Below are 20,155 nucleotides of genomic sequence, written 5' to 3' on the forward strand. Positions count from 1 at the left end.
GTGTATTTAGAACTGCTACGTGAGTAATGGCTAAAATTAAATGGCTAACATGAACAATTTGTAAAGGTTAAGAAGGCAGCATACTCCAAGAGTCTCCATGTGGGAAACCTTTAATGGTCTCAATGGTCAATGCGTGTTACTCTGAGTTCTATTCGCCGTTAGTTAGTTGCAGGAAGAACGTACCTAGGTGAGCAGCTGGGTTGAGAAAGTTGCTGTGGTGAGGTGGTGGGCCGAAAGGGGTGCCGGCTGGATGACCCCCACCTGCCAAAACAAAGCAAAAGGGGTGAATTCCTAGCAAAAGCTCAGAAGGGGACTCACTGTGATCTGGGCTTGACTACCATTTCTTAAATAGCAGCTCACGTGAGCAGAGATTGCTGTACACTGGGCAGGGGCGCTCAGGTAAGGATCCTATGCCAAAATGCTGTTCTTCTAAACAGAAATTCCCCGTTAGAGTATAAAGGGCTGGGGGGAGAATATTTCCGTATGGAAAAAAAAAAAAAAAGCATGTAAAATACAGCTTATTTCCAACCTGTCATATCCACGATGCATCAGACATCACTGTGTGAAGAACTGTTCCTCCATTTACTACCTGTATGGCATTTGAGCAGGTTGGGCTTTTTTAAAAGCATGTGGAATAATTTAAAAATATTTATCAAATGGACTAATAGCCCATGGCAGTATTGCAGAGAGTTCATAAGCCAAAGCATATGGGAAGTTTCCTTTCAACATGGCAAGGATTAGCATTTTAATAAGTATGCCACAAGAAGGAGAGTTCCCTTCTCAGTACTCACTGGCTGTGGAGAAGAGAGTCGAGGGCCGGGCCAGGTCATGGGGGTGGTGGATGGCTCCAAAAAGGCTGGGACCTGGTGGCCTGCTCAGAAATTCAGGTTTCAGGCCAAAGTCCAGCTTGTGCGGATCAGACTGCATCTGTTTCTGAAATGTAAAAACAGGACTTGGAAGAGACTGTCCTAAAAGATAGCAGTAAAAGGCACTTTCAGAATGACGTAGATATAGCAATTTATTCATACTGACTGACATTTTAACAAGAGTATTAGTTTTTGGGACCCCAAGCATAGGTGCACAGCTGTTTTCCTGGAAGGGGGATCTAAGGTAGAGAGAGAAATCCTCAGGCTCCCAATACACATTTCCCACAAATTTCAACAGCGTTTTCACATATGCTCACATCTACTCCTCCAGAGCAAAGCATTTCAGCACAGACCTGACTTAAAGAACAAACATAAAAATACTTGAAGAGGCCTCAGACACTTGCTTATCTGTTAGAATAGGTCTGTCTTAAAATAATAAAAACAAGGCTGAAGAGAAGTGTTAGTCTGGACGAGATCCCAGGTGGGCGGGCGTGTTAAACCTGGGTGAAAGCATCAGCTGTACCAGGCAGAGCTGCCAGCTGACCCTCTTCCCACTGCAGGAATCCCCTGCCAGAGAGTTACGGCAGAGACAAGTCAATGGACACCAGAACCATTATTTTTAAACGTGGAGCTGCAATCAAGAAACCCTCGATGCAGTGTATCTTTCAGGGCCTCTCAGACTGCAACTGAGCAAGATACGGGCTAAAATGAATCAAATTACAGATGCAGCGTATTTGAGTCTAAAGAACTCAAGTCCCATTTTGAATGCTTGCACTCCAAAGTCGAAGCACTGTATGTCGTTGTCTCTATTTATATGGTATTAGAATCAGCAGGCTTTCTTTTTTAAGCTAAGTTTGCTGAGATAGCTGTATTGTGAATGATGAACGATAAGTGGAGGAAGGGTGGGCTCTTCTTTGTGCCATGTACTCATTTTAGTGGTCCCTATTTCAACAGTCTTATAGAATGAGGAAAACCAAATTCCCAATTACCTGCACTGCCAGAACTCCCTAAATGCAGATTGCTGATTAATTGTGTGGGTCAGCTGAAAGGATTTACAAATGTCTAACACTGAACCAGTAGATCTTAACAGTAATTCTGGAGCATGTTACGCTTTATAAATCAGTATTTAATACTATGCCAGCTCAGAGTACAGACTCTTACAATGATATAAATATGCATATTAAAAAGTTATGACCAAGTTAATGTGCATGCCTAGTAGCTGTTTTTCAAGTGATAGTAACATGTCTATGTAGCTATGAGAACAAAAAAAAGGAAAAAAAAAAAAGGCTTTATCAAAGTTTTGAGACAATGGCCTTGCGAGAATACTGAAATGGAAAAGATGTCCAAGTTAAGGTCATGTCTTTTAAGGAAATAACACAGTAGTGCTTTAATAATTAAAAAAAAGTTCAGAAATGCCTCAGTTGAAGCCTGCGTGCTAGATTTTTATGCGGTGAACTCTTTTTATTCTTCTTTTTAACAACCAAGGTATAAACCTCTGACAGGCATTACTCAGAATAGCAAAAGCTGCCTGAAACTTTAATTGCAGCCATATGAACAGTGCTGTTCTAAATAATGAAAAAATCCCCTGTCTGAAGAGGAACAGGAATATCACAGATGTGTTAAAAAGATTTTTGAATCTGTTGATTTACCTTAAAATACTACCAAAGAAAATTGATCAGATTTATTTTATCCCCAGTTGCTGTTCAGGAGGGCACCCCTCCTGATGATAATGAATGTATATGAAGTCGAGCAACACCTTAACTCAGGGACCACTAAAACCAATGTAAATGTCTGCACTAATTTCATGGCATGTTAGATCATGCCATAAGGCCTTTCCTGAAAGAGAGAGGGCCAATTACAGAGCATAAATTCTCTGTTGAATCCAGGCCAGTAATGCACTGGTCAGTCTAAGAACTGTAAAATTGCTTTGTGCTCAGAGCTGGTATGCAATCCAGGCTTCATCTGAGGAATTCCCTGGGTGTGCAGACAGGTTATACAGGTCTGAACTGTGTCTTGGTGCAGAGGTATAGGCAGGCAAACAGCATCCACAGCTGCATGCAATTTTTCCTGGGGTCAGGAAGGTTGTGTTTTAAAGTTTCCCATCTTGCCTGTTTCTTCAGTGTCTGCTGTTGCCCTCTGCAAGCAATTACTAGTTGGCCAGATAGTTACCAATTCTTCCATACTTTGCAAGCAGTCTGGTGGCACTGAACGCAAACTTGAAATCTTTGAGTAAATACTCTTTATCCCCTTCTCTATGGTCAGGCAGCGTCTTCAGCTTGTGCAGAAGAAAAGGCACCTTCACAACCTTGGGCTGGAAGGAGGAATCATTCTGTCTGAGCCTTCAGCCAGAGATCTCACACTTTGTGGTCGCATGCAGAGGGAAGGACTTCATTCCTGTGTGGGAGTCTGACAGCCCACAGGGAAATAAACCAACTTGCCTTATTGACTGTAGACCATAGCTAATTTTTTGACTGATCTGAGATAGTGAACTACATTTCCCAATTATTCTTGAAATTATCATCATGTACAGCCTCAAAAAGTCAAGTAACATCCTTTCCTGTACTTTGGGGCTTTATTCTTGTTTTTTAACATGCAAGATAGCAAAGTATTAGGTAAAAGAAATGGCTGCATGAAAATGGCATTTATTATGAGCTATAAATACACCAGTATGACCTCTCTCTGAATATCAACTCAAGGAAGATTCAAAGGACATAAATAGCATGGGAATAATAATTTCATTTCAAGAAAATACCTTTTCAATAAAATAAAAAAAAGGACATATAACTCTCTAGGTCTATAATCTTGTCTTTTTTGATAATGGGAAGATGAATGAAGATCACTAGCAGGGGAAACATAAGGAAGCAGAGAAGAGAGATATGTCTACTGCAGCAAATTAACCTGTCAACCTTGTTTAAAAGGGTTATTTTTAAACTCTATTAGTGCAGGCTTTAGTAGCTGTTCAACATCTTCATATTCTTATAGCACTACCTAACACAATTCAAGTGCATACAAGTGCTATGGACTCTGTTAATTTTACTTTCTGACACAAGCTATTGACTCCTGAAGTACAAGTATGAACAGTAAAGAACACCAGCCTTTCCCAACTTACTGAAAAACTTCAGGAGCAACGCAGAAGTTTTCAGTGACGAGTACAGCAAAAATATTACAAATAAACCTTCTTCACAGAGTCCATGTGCAATGAAAATACAGTTAAAGAAAGAATGGAAATACTGTAACTACTAAATGAACGAATTATTTCTTTTTCTCTGACACCTGTTTCAGGAGAGTCTAAACTGGCCACAACCCTCGCTCTTGGAAGTCTCAAAGCATGTATAATGAATAAAAGATTTCTATCCCTTTATCCTTGGTGCAATGAGACAGTGTCTGGACAACATTGCTTTGTCTGAGAGGCCGTGTCCACCTGACCAGTCCAGACAGGTAGAGGTGCCAACCTCCAGCTACGAGATGGGTTGTTTAAATAGACTGATGGGAGCCTGTGCAGCCACATCGGATAAAGCATCTTAGGGACAGGAGAAATATTCCTGTGCTCTCTTCTATCCGTGAACATTAATAAGAAGAATGGGATACATGTGCCTAGCTTCTCCAGACTTAAAAAAAATTTAATCTTGATATGTTTGTGTCCTCAGCCATAAATAAAAGCAATGTTGTAGCTCACAGGCACATCCATTTAGCTATTCCTAGCTGCAAACTGGTTATCTCCTAAGATCTGGTGTCCTTCCTCCAAGGCATCACAGACACTCCTTTGAAACTCTACCTTTAAGTTTTTAATTCCAACATGCCACTATGAAATGGAAGTTTATGCTATAATGCTACATATGGTTACTTTAACAAGGCATTAGCCATGGCATAGAACTGCTAACAGCAAGAGGCAAACTCTTCCTCTCACAGGTTTGCACTGTATAATTCATCTGAAATTCAGGAGTGCCCAAAAGACTGACCTTGACTTTCTGTTGGTGATGGTATATCTGCCAGGCGATGTGAACATGCATAGCGCACCACTTTCCAGGTTTCTGGAAAAAAAAAAAAAGGGGGATACGACATGAATCAGTAACTTTCAAAAACCTGTGATGCTTTATTCTAGTTCTAGCAACTCTTACCAACTCTTAGCCCAGTCTGTTTAGGTACAGGCCATTCCCCATGCCAAGATAACTGAAAGCAAAGTCTCCTCCTTCAGTGTCCTCCCTCTCCATCCTCTTGGGAAACCAGAAATGCAAAGAATTTGTCCCTTGCTAAGAAGTTTGTCTGGCTATCCAGGAATGCTCCTGGTCAGTCCTCTCCAAATAAACTCATGCTCAGGTTTTACACACTCTTGTAATCTTCTGATGCCACTGGCTGAGAACGCAGCTCGTGTTGATGAAATCAATGAAACTATCTCCCAGTTAGCAGCTGCTCTGCACAGCTGGATTGATTCACAACTGTACACTGAGGTAACTTCCAAAAGTGCAGCTATTCTAAGACCAACCTTTCCACCAAAGGATGAAAATGAAAGCACTTTAAAACATCACTTGGGTTTTCAAAAGGAATCTGACTCCCTCATCTATTGCTGGTATGTACCTCCAAAACTTTGGCTCATAAATATACTGAAAAAAAGTGGAGGTCAGTCAATTCACCCTGTTTGTGAAGGCTCTTTGCATCCTTCCTGTCATCATGCTTTTAAGTCATGGGGAGGAGAGAGGGAGGAAAGAACCAGAGTGCTATTTGGGTTTTCTTATTGATTTTGTACTCATTTCCAGGACATCTGGAAATCTTGTCTGAAAAAGATTAATTCAAGATATACTTTCTCCAGTGTTGTTATTTAGGGGTTTGTAGTTAACTACACAACTAATGATTCCTGCAGATGTAAAAATAATCACAGGAATTCAAGGAGCTCCTCAAGCTACTTGCACCTGAAATGTTTCACAAACTATGGCATATGGCCTGGTCTTCTATTTTTAGGTGTATATCAACCAACATTTAAAAACACAGAAAAAATAAAACCCATCTCACACACATAGTCCCCTTAACTCAAACCCTTTGCTTATTTACAGCAAATGGATGTATTAGTGATTTAATAAATTCACTCGGTTGGTTCGATCAAAATCTAGGCCTTCTTGAGCATGTTGAAAAATTAATAAAAAACCCCTTTTGGATCACTGAAAGACTGGATTTTTTGATCCTTATTTCTATAATACTTTGTGTTTGAAGTGGATTGCCTGTCTATACTTCACAGTAAGAAACTTGGGTAGGAAGTACCATACTGACTAACACTGAAAACACACAGCAAATAATAAAAATCAAAATCCTGCACGAGAAGAACAAAAAACTTCCAACTTTGAAACTGTGTATTTTCCCTGAGTGACCACAAGATGCACACAAAGAAGGACTGACCATGCTGCTCAGCAAACGCGGTGTAAAATACCCAAGATGAAACATGGCATTGCTTTATAATTAGTCTGCTGCTTTAACCCGGTGGGGACTGAGATGAGCTTGACAAACTGTATCACAAGAAGATTTCTTACCCTCAACATAGGCCTGAACGGATCTGTCAACTGTGAAGAAGAAATGACAGCTTGGTTACATGCCTGTCACTCAAACAATTGCTCTAATTAACAAATTTGTACTGCTTCATTAAGAGATGAAATTAAAATGTTATAATTTTACTTTCAAATGAAGCCCTTTCGGATAATAATTAGTCCTTAGTCTCCGTATTTGAGCCGGTTTCCCTCCCCCCATGGCTGTTGTACCCAAGTGTTGACAAGCAACTAAACAAGCCTCACACAGAGCGCTCTGTCCTCTGGCATCATCATTAATTTGTCGATTTAATGCTAAAAAAATGGCTGGTTAACTACTCTGAAGAAAAACACAGATCTATCCTTTGGGCAAACTTCTGTTCTCATCTTTCAAAGCTGCTCAGTTTGCGAGAAGATTGGATAGTGGACAGGGCCCCTTTTTCACAGGCTTGATCCCACCAACTGGGTTGGAACGGGCTGGAATGGTGTATCAGACGTGCCCCTGAAACCAGTGACTGTGTCCGTTGGATGGCTATGGCATTAGGTCCTTGGCTTGTACATTCCAACAGCCGCTACTGACTGACTGCTTGACTGATGTTTTCTCTGTCACAAATGGGCTTTGCCTTAAATATTTTTCACACTGCAACAGATGTTGGCAAACAGGGGCTGTATAAAAAAACAATTTTCTTCTTATTTATTTTTTTGTGTGGCCTGTTTTTTTGGGGTAGATTATTTTCTTATTCTCCTTTTTTGCTCACATTTCATCGATTAATGCTGTAAAATAAATTCAATCTACAAAGTATTTCTTATTTGTTTCTTTTTTGAAATGCAATACTAAAAGAGATTTATAGGTGTAAGAGATACTTTGCAGATGCAGTGATGGCACAATACATCATCCTGAAGTAATCGAAATTATACTACAAGTTGAAAGGGAGCATAAAGCTAAATGACTTAATGATGGGAGGCTCTAGTTATCTTTTTAATTAGACAGAATAAACAAAAACAAGAAGACATGGTTCCTTTTAGTATAAAGCTCAACTGCAGCACCAATTCAGAGCAAACCAAAATACTGGAACTTGGCATAACCTGAAGAAAACAGCTTTGCTGTACTTAGAAGTTTAGCCATAGCACAACATGGATTGTTAAAGAGTGGTCCCCTTTGCTTTTGTCAGAGACTTCTGCTAGAAATATGACTGCATGATGTTCCTCACTGCAAACAATGTATATTAATTCAAACATGCAGACAACCCATGGGCATTCACAAAGATCAGAAAAAGGCTAAGAGACAAAGTGCTGAGACAATAAATGCTGTTCACATACGCTAGAACTCAAAAATCCAGAGGCGCCAAGTGATCAATGAAGTGCATCCGTATTTCACTGGTGCAATCAATGATACAGTAACCAAGGGAATAACTGTCATTACCCACATTAAAAACAATTACAGAGTATAAACATAAATCTTGAAGAGGTTTGTACATTTCTAGGTGGAATTGGACTTTTATGCCTTTACCCCTGGGCTTGTGGGAATGCCTGCTGACAGCATGGAAAGAGCTCTGCCACCGTACAGTATCTATGTGCTTTTGCTAATGATGAACAGAATTAAGGATTGGGATTTAAAGTGTTCTTAGACAACTTCTCTAGTTCTCATTGACTTAAACGGTTTAGACTAGGCTTTAGTTTTAGGAAGTTGATTTGGATATATTGAAGATAGTAGCTCTAGCATTCAAGGTTTTCAGGAGGAATAGTTTTACTTGAGAAAAATACAACATTTTCTACAGACCCGTGGATCTTTCTGCAGAAGGGTATGTGGGACAGTTCCAGGTCTGGCTGCAACATCAATAGGATTGGAAGTCTAGAAATGCCATGAGGAAAGACAGCATTAATAAGTAACACAATGCATAAAAGCAACAGAAAGTGAAAAATAATACTTATTATTAAAAATGGCTGGGCAATGAAGATAAAGCTTTAAAGAGGAAAGGATAACCATTATAATCTACTTAGTAATATATGTATTGTCATCTCAATATTCAAACTGTCCTTGTCCACCAACTTCCCATTACTTTAACCCAAAGCATTTGACGGAACAGTGACTGTTTACACTGTAAAATCTTTCCACTATCAAAAACCCGATTAGCAACATACTTATGATACAGCATCTAAAGTGGTATTTGGAGGACCAAGCTTGATGTGCTCTGGTGCTTATCAATAATGCAGTGGAACTGGCTAAAAAAATTAAAGCTTTTCCCATGATTTGAATGTAAATATTCAGCTCATATAACAAAATGCAGCTTTGTGGGAAAAAAAAAAACAACAAAACAACCCTACATTTAGACAGAGCTTCTTCCTGTGTTAAAATGATGAAAAAAAGAAATCAACTACAGTATAAGTAACAATTAAGTAACAGAGTTGTTAACAGTCTGATTATCATGCATACGAAGAATTCCACTAATGAACTGCAATTTACATATTCAGTCATTACAGTGGATGGGCCAATTTAAAGAAAGAAGGCGTCTTCTCTGCAGAAATTTCAGTCCCAATTTCAGTCTTTTGATGTAAAGACTATGGACTACAGAATATTACTTCCTCCCACCTATAAATCAAGAGTGACTTCGTGAAAACAAAAGGAAGAAAAAAACCCCTGAACTCATCACATTCATCTACCTTAGCTATCACAAATGAAAGGAGAACTAAATCAGTGTATTGCATTGTGGTGGAGCTGTGAGATAATTATGGAAATGAGTAAACAGTAATGATGATGATTTCTTAAAATCTTGATTATTACATGACCTTACATTAATGCATACTGAGAACTAATTATATTGCTTCTAAAGTTAACTATGGCATTGTAATTATTTTTTTTTTAAATGTATGTAGATATATCTGAACCTAATGAGAAATAACTTCTCTTCGTAGTCAATTTGGAAAAAGCCAATTGTCCTCTATGGAATTAGGCTGTAACTCAGATCTCAGTTGCTCCAGAATGTGAGCCACACACTAACCCTAAACCTAACCTGGCTCACCCCACCACTGTATTTGAGTATTTCTTACCTTAGGTTGAAATGCTCCTTGTAGCGAGCCAAAGGGGCCAGTTGGAGGAATCATGGGAGGAATACCTGATACAGCTGGAGGATAGGAGTGAAACAGCTGTAACAAAAAGACAGAAGAACATAAATACAAGGGCACATCAAAATGGAGAGAGGAGGTTGAAGAAACCAGAGAAAGCATTCCTGTGTAATATTAGGGAAATGGTACATGGAGAAAACTGAGAAGCATTGAAGAAGTGATCTTGTTGCAACAATGTTAGTTAAAGCAGTCAATGAAATGTTCACAAATGTCATGACGTTTAGAGCTTAAAAGCAGTTCCAAAATCGTAAAGCAGAAACCTGTCCCCTGAATTAGGCCATCATAGCCTAAGACTTTTTTTCCCCCAACTATTAATTTTTAAATCGGATAGAAGTTTTAAATGGTTTCAGTTTGCAAACGATTTCGAGAGAAAAAGCAGAATACCAAGCCAAGAAAGACTGAGGAAACTACTTTTTAAGTGGAAAAAAACACTTATGAGTTCTAGGATATTCTATCATTAAAAGTCCATTAGTACATTAGGATTTTAATAGTATCTGTAGGAAATGAGGAAAATACGCACAATTCTTACTTCATTAGCCTGTCTGAGAGGATATCCTGCCACATATAATATTAGCAGAGAGACAACCTGATTTGTTAAAAATTATTATTTAAACAAAATGTTGAGGCAGAGTTGCTCCCCCTCCCCGCCCCCCCCCCCTCCCCCCTCATAAAAATTAGGGTACTGTTTTCCTAAAGATAGGCTACTAAGCATAAAAAAGTGCACATCTCCACTGACTTCACTGATCCAAATGTATCTGTTATAAGAAAATTTAGCAAAAAAAAAAAGCGGTTCTGTGCTAATGCAGACAAACACATGGGAAAGAAGCAAGTAAACCGTAACGTCCAAATCTTATCTCGTCTCTGTGGTCCGGCTGTGAATCTTTTACTCATGCTGTAACACAGTTAAGTCACCCAATTCCACAGAAAATGTTGAGATTAAACACAAAATTGCTTTCTGGTAGGAGTCAGGGGTTCAAAGCATCACACTCCAAATATGTTCTCACTGTGAAACCTCAGGATCTAATGGGGGATGGCTGCTAACTCTGCTGGTATTGGCACCCAAAAACTTAAAGGCATTATCTGGCTGATACAAATTCACCTCTGAACACAGCTGATTAAAACTCAATCTACTGTATGCTACTTTTAAGATCAAAATAAATGAGTTAATGGCCAATTGAACAGAAGCAGGACTGGGCAAAATAAAAGACTGGACATTCAGTGTGGGCAAACACTGACAAAATCACATCCCAAAGTAAATCACTATTGCAAAGTTTTGATGGATTTGTTTATGTCAGGCATATGCTTATGCTTTTCTTAATCATTATTCCTTCCACTTGTTTATCTTGCAAGGTCACTTATTCACATTATATTTACTAAAAGATGAGAAAACATTTCAGTATTTTAGAGGCATTGTAAGATTTTCTCGGTTTAAAAGCATGGTACCAAGTCTCCTTTCATAACACGCTTCTATTGTTGTTTTTAATTCTATTTCATTTGGACCTGCTCTATCCAGTGATACAGAAAGCATTTTTAGATTAGTTGATACTGAACTGTAGGCATTTGAGAAATCATTAAGAGACACATGTCCTCATTTACAATAACTTCTAATGAGTAAAATGTGTTTTAAATTCTCCAATGTCTTATGCATTTAATTCTGTGTGTAATGGGCTAATTCCAAACAATAGAAAGAGACGTAATACTTAATATTCTATTGGCTATAACTAATAATAAGGAATGCTTTCCTTAGAGTTTTGTAACAAGTGGTAAGTTAATTAAATGTGACCTTTTCTCAAGGTCAGAATTACTAATAAAATATAAATATTGCATCTCCAGGATCTATTTGTATCAGTTAAATTCCTCCAGCTTTCAAAATACATCTTTCATTGTCAGTGTTTCCTCTTTCTCCCTCTCTTCTGAGCAACATTTTCCCCTTCCATCCTTCTTCAGGGAACAACGTAGCACCCACAGCTTTCCTGGGGCCAGGTACCACGTAACACTCAACTAGACCCAATGTTAGCTGTAGGTAAAATTAATGCCTCACTGTGCTACAGTAAGGCCCCCCCCCCCCCCCCCCAATAAATTATTATATGATCAAAGATGCCAAGAAAGAAAACTGTCTTAAATCTCTCTGTGCGCTTCTATGTGAGCGGTGTTCCCTGTTCTAAAGTAGATGGATTTTAACTCTCAAACAGACCTTGTTCTCCTGCAAAGTTCACTTACAAGCTTTAAAAACATTGCCAGATTTTTTTTTAAAGATATCTGAACTCTTCGTGTAGATCTACAGTGGAAAGTCCTGTCACTAGGAAAAGGTCTATGGAAGTGCCACATTTTCACAATATTTCCACAATAGGAAAAGCCCTATTGGGTACGCACTTATGATAGCAAAAGTATGCTTTTCGATACTGCAGCTGCTCAGGAAACTCATGCAAGCAGTTCCTCTGTTACCTATATAATCTATAGTCATAGTAGAAGAGACTACTGACACACCCCGGCTAGTATGGCCTTGCTGTAGTTTAAGAAAGACTGTTAATGCAATCTAATTTGTAGCCATCACGTTGATCTTCTGGTATCAGCTTGCTGAATATCCAACAGACGCAACAGCGATTATTTTGCAACCACTTCCCAAGGACAAACCTTTCCTGAAGGAAAGGCAGGGGAGGTGTAATGGACCAGACCTCTGCTGGTGGAGCTCTGCCAAGTTCAATAGCATGGCTCCCTGGCTCACACTAGAGCAATGTGAAGCCTCTCCTTACTTTAAAGGGGGTAAACCATGACCTTTACCATCCAGGTAACTGCCAGACTAATAAAAGATTATGTCACCGAATTTGAAAAGCATATACAATTGGAGACTTTTGCAATGTTTCCTATATTACATGTCGACTTCTGTGCTTTATTTGTCTAAAATCATTTACCTATGTCCCAGTTCCGTGTTCTTGCTTGAATCAACATGCCACATTGATGATAATATATCTTTTGAATCCATGTAAAGCTCAGCAAATAAGAATGCGATTTTGCAAACAGTGATGCAAATAAGCAGTTTTACCCTTCTGAATAAGAGTGATTATCACAGGCTTAAACGTTTGCCTAATAGTCCTAGAGCTCTGATCCTGTATGAGTGCAAACACACTCATACAGTTAAAGTTACTCAAATGAGGTGTCAGAAATTAATAGGACTTATTCACATGTACTACAGGCACAAGTTGTTAGCAGGAACTGTGCTTGATCAGTACAGCAGAAAACATCACACGATCATCTTAACCAGTTTTTTTTTTGCCCAGTTCCACTTCTAAGCAAAACCAACACATAAAGCCAAGTGCTTTGCAGATTTCTGAGTGCTGATGCAGTACTCCTTCTCTCATCAAAATATCACTATTGGATTTAGAAATTTTTGTCACCTGCCTCTGCCAATATGATGAAGGAAATGCAGTCCGTATTTCAGCAGCAAATGAATCAGTAGATTCACACACTTAACAGCAGAAACTTTACAATTAACTGGAATATTAAAAATCAGTTCATCTCAATAAATAACATTTTTGGTAGCTCTCAGATGATCACATCTAGTGCATAGCTGGATTCATGTTGCTGTCATCAAACAGAGCTTTCAAAACATAACAAGCCCAGTGGATCAGATGTGCCTTTGAAATCTGAAGGATGAGGCAAGTTTTCAGATTTTATAAAACAAAATATGATATATTAGAAAAACTATTAGATTACCTATACCTGAAGGATTTGTATGATAGTTTGTCATTTCATTTCAACTTCCTTAGGAAAAACATCAGTCTAAGGGTTTGTGGCACAACTGAAAGAGTGATGAAATTACTGCTCTCTCCTGCTTCATGTAAGAGTCAGCTCTTCTGTCTCATCTTTTTCACATCAAACCTGTCTTCAAATGGTGTATGACCAAGAGATCTTTTGATTGGAAAAGCTGATACTGCATCTTTATCAGAAACAAGCACCATGAATGCAAGCCTTCAAAAGCCAAAGCAACCAAGAACGATAATGGTAAATCCTGGAGTGATGATTAGGGAGAGATTCGACACTACGCCATTGATTGAGTGGTGATCCCAACCCACCACAGAAAAGCAGTTAAGTCAGTTTTAAACAGAGTAATAAAACTCACACTGTGACGGTAGAAGGGGTCAACTTTTGTAGGGTATTTGTCAAACTGCAAAGGGATCAAAGCACAAACTAGTTACTTTATATTTCCTTGCTTTGGTTCTGTTGGTAAAATAGAAGACTACTTCTCTGTTATTTGCCAACCAACAGAGAGGACAAAATATGCAGAAAATTAGTTTCCAGTGAAACCGTTTGGGATTTTTCCTTCTTTAAGATAAAACAAGGTCTTTACGAGACAGCAAAAGGGAGGAGGCACCAGAGTGCACCACTCCAAGCACTGGGCAATCCCCCCTAGGAGCGCCCCTTCGGCCAGCAGCCTCGTCCCTCAGCCCCTGCGCTGCCACCTGAACCTACTGCACACGTGACAATCGCGAGGAAGGGACAGTCCTTCCTCTCCTACCCAACCACACCTGGGCAGCAGAGTCCTCCTTCCCGCAACCTGGCAAATTCTTAAATTTTTGTAATAAAGAATAGAGTTGTGCTCTACTTATCCTCACATTTCTGCCTGGGGTACGCACCATGGGCGGTGCTGGCGTTGGCATGATGGCAGTGGGTGGGATGGCGTGAGGGAAAGGCGTGAAGGTGTGCTGGTGTGTGTGTTGGTGTGTGTGCTGGTGCTGGTGCTGGTGCTGGTGGAACTCGGTCCTCAGGTACGGCGGCGGGCCCAGGGAGGCCCCGCGATCTGCACTCTGCGAGGCCAAAAATCGCGTGTTTAGTTCCTGACGGAGAAGATCTTGTTCTGAAATACAAACAGCAAAAGAACCCTGCGTGAGCTCAGGGACTTTTCCAGACCTTGTGCCACTTAATTTCTGCTGGCTGCAATAGCACCACTGCATTTAAAAGTTCCTGGTGGTAAATCACGACACTGTACAGGGTAAGAAAGCTCACTCTGATGTTCCCCAAAGGCCTCACAGACAGAAGAAAGTCTCCATTTCTCCTCTGTCACCAAGCCTGTCTTCACTACAGCATTCCTCTGAGCATTAATCTGAGGGTTATCCCTAAATTTGTATGGACATGGACACAGTCCTAAATAGGCGAGGAAGTATGGGTAAGCTGGAGTGAGTAAACAATGAGAGGCTGCTGCTAACTTGAGTACCCTGCTGCGTGGACACAAAATGATGTTACTCAAATGCTGATAATCCTCCTTTTTCTTTCCCCAGTTTCTCCTCGGTGACCTGGGAAGAACAGACACTTTACAGCTCCCCACAGTCAAAGTGGAAAAGAGCACAATTTTCTCCACTGACAGAAATGTCTGCATCTCACCCCCGACACACACACCAAACCTTGCTTATACACGAGCTCAGGACCGCTGTGTGCACAGCCACTGGAGACCTTCCCTCTGGCCAGGGAAGCAGTGCTGAGCACAGACCACAGCTGCAGCAAAGACGTTTGCCAAGGGGGTCACAGGTTCTGTGTGGGCACATTATGAACTCTAGTGTGTTTTTACCATGGGGAGAAAAAGGTGGACATGGAAAAAGCACAACCTTCCAAAAATATTCATTCCCAGAAGAGAAGTCATCGGGCACGTCTAGGCGTTTTTTGGCTTTGATATAACTCCACATCATTCAGCAATCAGTACAGCCTTTACCCAACCAACAGCTCTCATTGAATGAACCAGAAAGAACTATTCTGACTAAAACTGGAGAATCAGCTTCCTGCACTGCACTAGACGTGCTCGGGCCATGATCCGTCTGTCTCTTACCTGAGTAAGTACTACCAGCTGGGTGTCCTGGAACCTGCAGTGTCCCTGACGTCAATGGAGGTGGAGGAGGCAAAGCCGTAGGAGGGGCAAACATATTGGGGTGATGTGGGTGTGCGGGGGGCTGGAGGGTGGGCGTGAAGGTATGCAGCGGGCTGTGGCTGGGTAAAGAGAGGGGGAATGGTGAGGCTGAGGGATGGTGAGATATGTGTGGAGGAGGGGCCTGAGTCTTGGCAGGAGTGCTGCTTCTGCTGCTGCTGTTAATGAAAAGAAAAGCAATTAAGCGTTGCATGGAAGAGAACAAGCTCCAAACGTACATGTACACAACCCCACCAAGGTATGGACGGCTCACATTGAACATATTACTAATGCAAGTTATATATTACAAATACAAGTTACTTTTCTAGCAATACCACTGCGATGCTCCTTGCTCCAACCATCTCCTGTACCTTTTCTAGTATCTTTTACTTCCTGTGATCTCTCCACACCAAAACCCAAGAAATATTCTCCCTCGCTGTAAGAGGTTGATATTCTGTCCTCCAACAACACAGGAATGACACACAAAGGACTAATCAGCCCTGTGCATTCATTACTTAATTATGAGCTCCTTTCTACATGACTGCTTCCGATTCATGTTTTCAGGCAAATGAAGTTCAAAATCAGTGATCACTGCATTAATAAAAGTTTAATTTTTTTTTTTTTGCTGTGACTTAGTGAGATGAAAGACTGCAGAAAACATGAAATGAAGTTGAGACAGCAGCGACAGCTATATGCTTATTGTACAGTTAATGCCTCTCTCTACCTCCACAATATAAAAAGATAAGACAAGTCAGCAAATAAATATTCGTGATTACGTTGGTTGCAATTTTTCAGGTTTCCTTTCCTACTAATGAGTATTTAAAACACATTCATGTAGTGCTTAATTCAACTTGTCATTATTTCAAGTAATGACATGCTTCTATTGCAGTGACTTTTAAAGACAAGCAATACCAACTTGGTTAAAAACAAACCAAAGTCCTAAACACCTCCCAGTCTTTAGTCAAACCATGAAGCAACCATAACGCTGGTTCATCAGGTCTTGAAGGACACCATCTGCCTGCTGGAAGCTCAGATTTGGGGAAAGATGACCTAGTGCTGACAGCATTAGCTTAGAGTAGGGGAAACCTGAAGTCCCCAATTCACGGGCACATCATGGGTTCCTGTGAACACGTTTAATCTCTCTGTTCATCTTTGTTATCCCCCTATAAAAGGTGAGGTTTATCTCACTGGGGCCTGGTGAAGAGAAAAGCACTGAAGACTGCAAGGTGTCAGCAGTGCAGGGAAAAATTAAGCTTTAAAGTCACTGGTGCCAGACTGCTGGCACTAGGCTGTCAGCAGGGCCAACAGCGGCTGCGCCATACTTCTGGCTCTAGGGCATGTCAGCAGTTGGAGAAACCAGAAGATGTTTGCAGGGATGGGAGGGTAAAAGAAGCTAGCCTTCAGAGAGCGGCCCAACTGGCAAGAATTGGGATTTTCTTCCCCTGATCTAAATTGCATAAAATCCCCTCCAAAAACCCGAGTACACAACGACAGGTAGGAAAAGTTAAAAGCAAATTAACTAAGAGCCTGAGAACACCTGGCATTTATGGGAATGCTAGATCAGAAATAAAAGTGATCCCGGCTTATTTCGGGGAAGGAAATTCACCAAGTCCCCTTCACTTCCCAGTGATGGGACGGGACGTGCTGTCACTCCTCTCCTGTAGCTAATTCATCTCCACTTCCTCCAGGCACAGTAAAGCATCACCACCCGGCAGCATGTCTGCAAAGACACGGGGCTTCGGCGCCCACGTGTTTCTCTTCGCCTACCTTAAGCTGTTGAGGCTTAAACTGCTGCTGTTATAGGCAGAGAGTGGCTGCGAGTGGCTCTGGGAGGCCGGGTGGGGCTGCACCGGCGGGAGGTTGGGATGGGCCGGCTGCGCCGGCGACTGCGGCCGCGGCGGGTGCTGGGCGGGCGGGTGCTGGGCGGGCGGGCGGGCGGCTTCCTCGGGCGCTGGCGGCGGCTGGGCGGCTGGCGGCGGCTGGGCAGGAGCCTCCGGCCGCGGGGCGAGCGCAGGGCTGGGGCTGGGCGCCTCGGGCTGCGGCTCCAGCTGCGGCTGGGCCAAGGGCTGCGTCACCTGAGGACAGGGGTCTTTAGGCACCACGGGCTCAAGTATTGGGTCTTTACTGCTGTCCTGGCTCTTCTCTTGACTCCTCTCTAATCCTGATATTTTCGGGACAGCTGGGCCCCTAGCACCAGGGTCGTCATTTTCAGCTAGCGTACTGACTCCTAACTCTTTATCTGCAAGAACAAAAGAAAGAGATAAATCAGTTAAATGTGCGACAAAACGGGCAAAACCAAACTAACTGCTGTGCCAGAGTCCAACTCCGGGCAGTTACATTCTGTTGTCATCAAGAACCGTGCCAACATGAAACCGAATCAAATCCGAAGGCTTTCCCAGCAGCATTCCTAACCCTCAAGTTCTTCTCCTAATACTTCTCGTATTTTATCATAAGGAGGAAGCTTCTGGTTGTCTTCATTAACGTATAAGAAAGCAAGCACACAAAAGATGAGCTGAGTGCAGTGGTTCAATGCTCTAAAAATCTTGAGTCAGATCTCCCCCAAAATCCCCGCTTCTGTCTTAGGGAAAATACCAGGAGGGGTTGTGCTTTGCTTCATTCTGTCTCTGTAGCACAATATACACCTGTACGTTGGGTCCTCCATACTTGCCTCCTGGGTCTTGTCTCCTAGGGATTCATTTCCCAACTTTCCCATGCAACAACGCTAGCATTTCATCGATCTCTAAGAAAATTAGATTTGCACAACCATCTCATGGCTCAAAGATCTGGGGCCATAAAACAGTGTTAACAAATTTCTGAGGGTAGGTACTCTTATCTGTATGCGTATTTGGCAAAATCAGTCCCTAAATAACCACATAAAAACCACTGAAATTATCTCCTGAATCACGTGAGCACAAATTGCCACAGTGCGAGGGGGAGAGCTCTGCAGGATGCCAGGCTCCACTGTGTCCCCTGCTTGGAGAACTGCTTGTTTTCTAGGCGCATCCCTTTATCCCTAATTACTAGGGTATGTTTACTCCAACATCTCTATTGCTCAGGCTGCTAAATGAACAGAACAAAAACGGTAAGGGAAATAAAGTATTTTTGCCGCAATTTTTCTTTTGGTGACATTCACTTTGGACATTACTTTTCAGAAGAATGGCCAAAGACATCAAGAAGACAACATGATTAGTCCTGAATGTTTTCTTTGAAGACTTGAGAGTGGGATAACACGCCCTACATGTGAGTGTGTCCATCTGCCCCTTGGCTTCTTTTTCCAATAACTCTCCTCAAAATAAACCACCTGGTAGAGAAGGGAGACCCTGTTTACTACTATTTTCTGTTCCTGTTACTCTATTGTCGCTCCCTTACTGACCCACTGATGGAACAAATGCAATGTGAGCCCTGTGACATGAGATCCAAACCTTAAGACACGTATTAGGAGGAACACAGGCTTTTTTGGTTTGGCTAGTCATAGAATGCCTTGGTTTTGTTTTCCAGCTGTTTAATAATAATGAACATTATTATAATTTTAACATTTGCTACAATAGATTTTTGTTCACTGGGGATCTACAGCAATTTCCCATTTGAATCACTCCCCAAAACTTCTGCCAATGAATATGTGATGCATGGCATCCCTTTGAACAATCCTGGGAGAACACTGCCGACACAAGACTGGAAAAGGCAGTGCCTGCAGGCAGGGGGGAACTGGGAGCACCATTTAGGGCAATTTTGCACAGCAGCTCTGAACAGCTGGACTTACACCTCTGGCAATTACAGAAACGAAGCATAAGGGAAACACAAGATTGGAAGGGGGTTGCGACAAGCTTATATTAAAAAAGTACCCAGTGCTCTAAATAATCTTAAACCAGGAAAACTTTACTTGTTCTTCTGCCAATTTTAAGGGGCAAAATGAATAAATGCATAATAAAGTAATACACACACAGAGAAAATGGTTGACAGTTACATTGTTCAAACCCTGAAGCAAAGGAGAGCAAATAAAGGCGATGGGGAGTGTGCTCTGCCAGTCAATAGCCTGGGCACACCCGTGTTTGCCAACCCTCGCGCATCACTAGAGCTGCCAGACACAGCCTGGCAGAAAAGTGTCAAAAACTCATCATCGTTTGGGTTCAATTTTATGCAGAGATCAAAAAAAAACATGTTGGCCCCGCTATTACTGTTTTACAGGCCCTCTGCAATGGTGAGCAGCCTGATAAAGTGGAATTCAGACTGGTTTAATAGTTTGGGGACAGGAGATGGGGAAAAAACCTTTTGGGGTCAAGAGGGAAGCAAAGAGGAGAGAAGAGAGAGAGAGAAACAGGGGAAAAAAGTAAACAGACTTATTTGGTGAGGATATATTTTAATCACATCTGGAGTACACAACCTGTAAGAGGCACAGAGGATCCTCCAAGAATTTGGATCGGAAGACTGTGGGGGGTAATAGTGGGACTCCGGAGGAATAAAAATAATTACTCTGATGTATGCCCAAGGTCTATCTCATTGCAATTAAATTGCAGGTTCTAAATAAAGGAAACTGAGTTTGCACTAATTCTTTGGATCAACCCTGTTTGATCAAACATTATTAAAAGTTAGAGTGTGATCACCACATGTGTTAAGGCAGGTCCCCAAGGAGGAAAGAAACGAGCAACAGTTTGTTCAGGAATAGGCGGATCTATGTTTCTAGTCCTTACAGGTGTAAAAGTTATGAGACTTTTTTTTTTTTTTTTTGAGACAGAAAGGCATAATAATTAGGGCTTTGAGGGCTT

At 41.4% G+C, this 20,155-nt stretch overlaps 1 protein-coding gene across 6 annotated transcripts in view; it reads right to left on the minus strand.

Annotated features, from left to right (window-relative positions):
* AUTS2 (activator of transcription and developmental regulator AUTS2) overlaps positions 1-20,155 on the minus strand; it is a 793,559-nt gene that overhangs the window by 10,569 nt on the left and 762,835 nt on the right. For 2 of the 6 annotated variants that reach the window (XM_042791832.1, XM_042791838.1), the window contains 10 exons: positions 17,160-17,631; positions 15,318-15,571; positions 14,113-14,354; positions 13,620-13,664; positions 9,425-9,520; positions 8,157-8,228; positions 6,386-6,415; positions 4,826-4,897; positions 792-933; positions 184-261 (listed from right to left, as the gene is read on the minus strand). In XM_042791832.1, coding sequence (XP_042647766.1) covers positions 184-261; positions 792-933; positions 4,826-4,897; positions 6,386-6,415; positions 8,157-8,228; positions 9,425-9,520; positions 13,620-13,664; positions 14,113-14,354; positions 15,318-15,571; positions 17,160-17,631 — 1,503 coding nt within the window. The remainder of the gene's footprint in view (positions 1-183; positions 262-791; positions 934-4,825; positions 4,898-6,385; positions 6,416-8,156; positions 8,229-9,424; positions 9,521-13,619; positions 13,665-14,112; positions 14,355-15,317; positions 15,572-17,159; positions 17,632-20,155) is intronic. The other 4 variants (XM_042791833.1, XM_042791835.1, XM_042791837.1 and 1 more) reach the window with 4 other exon arrangements.

Source organism: Tyto alba, unplaced genomic scaffold (genome assembly GCF_018691265.1).
Source record: "Tyto alba isolate M040663 unplaced genomic scaffold, T.alba_DEE_v4.0 Super-Scaffold_19, whole genome shotgun sequence".
Lineage (NCBI taxonomy): Eukaryota > Metazoa > Chordata > Aves > Strigiformes > Tytonidae > Tyto > Tyto alba.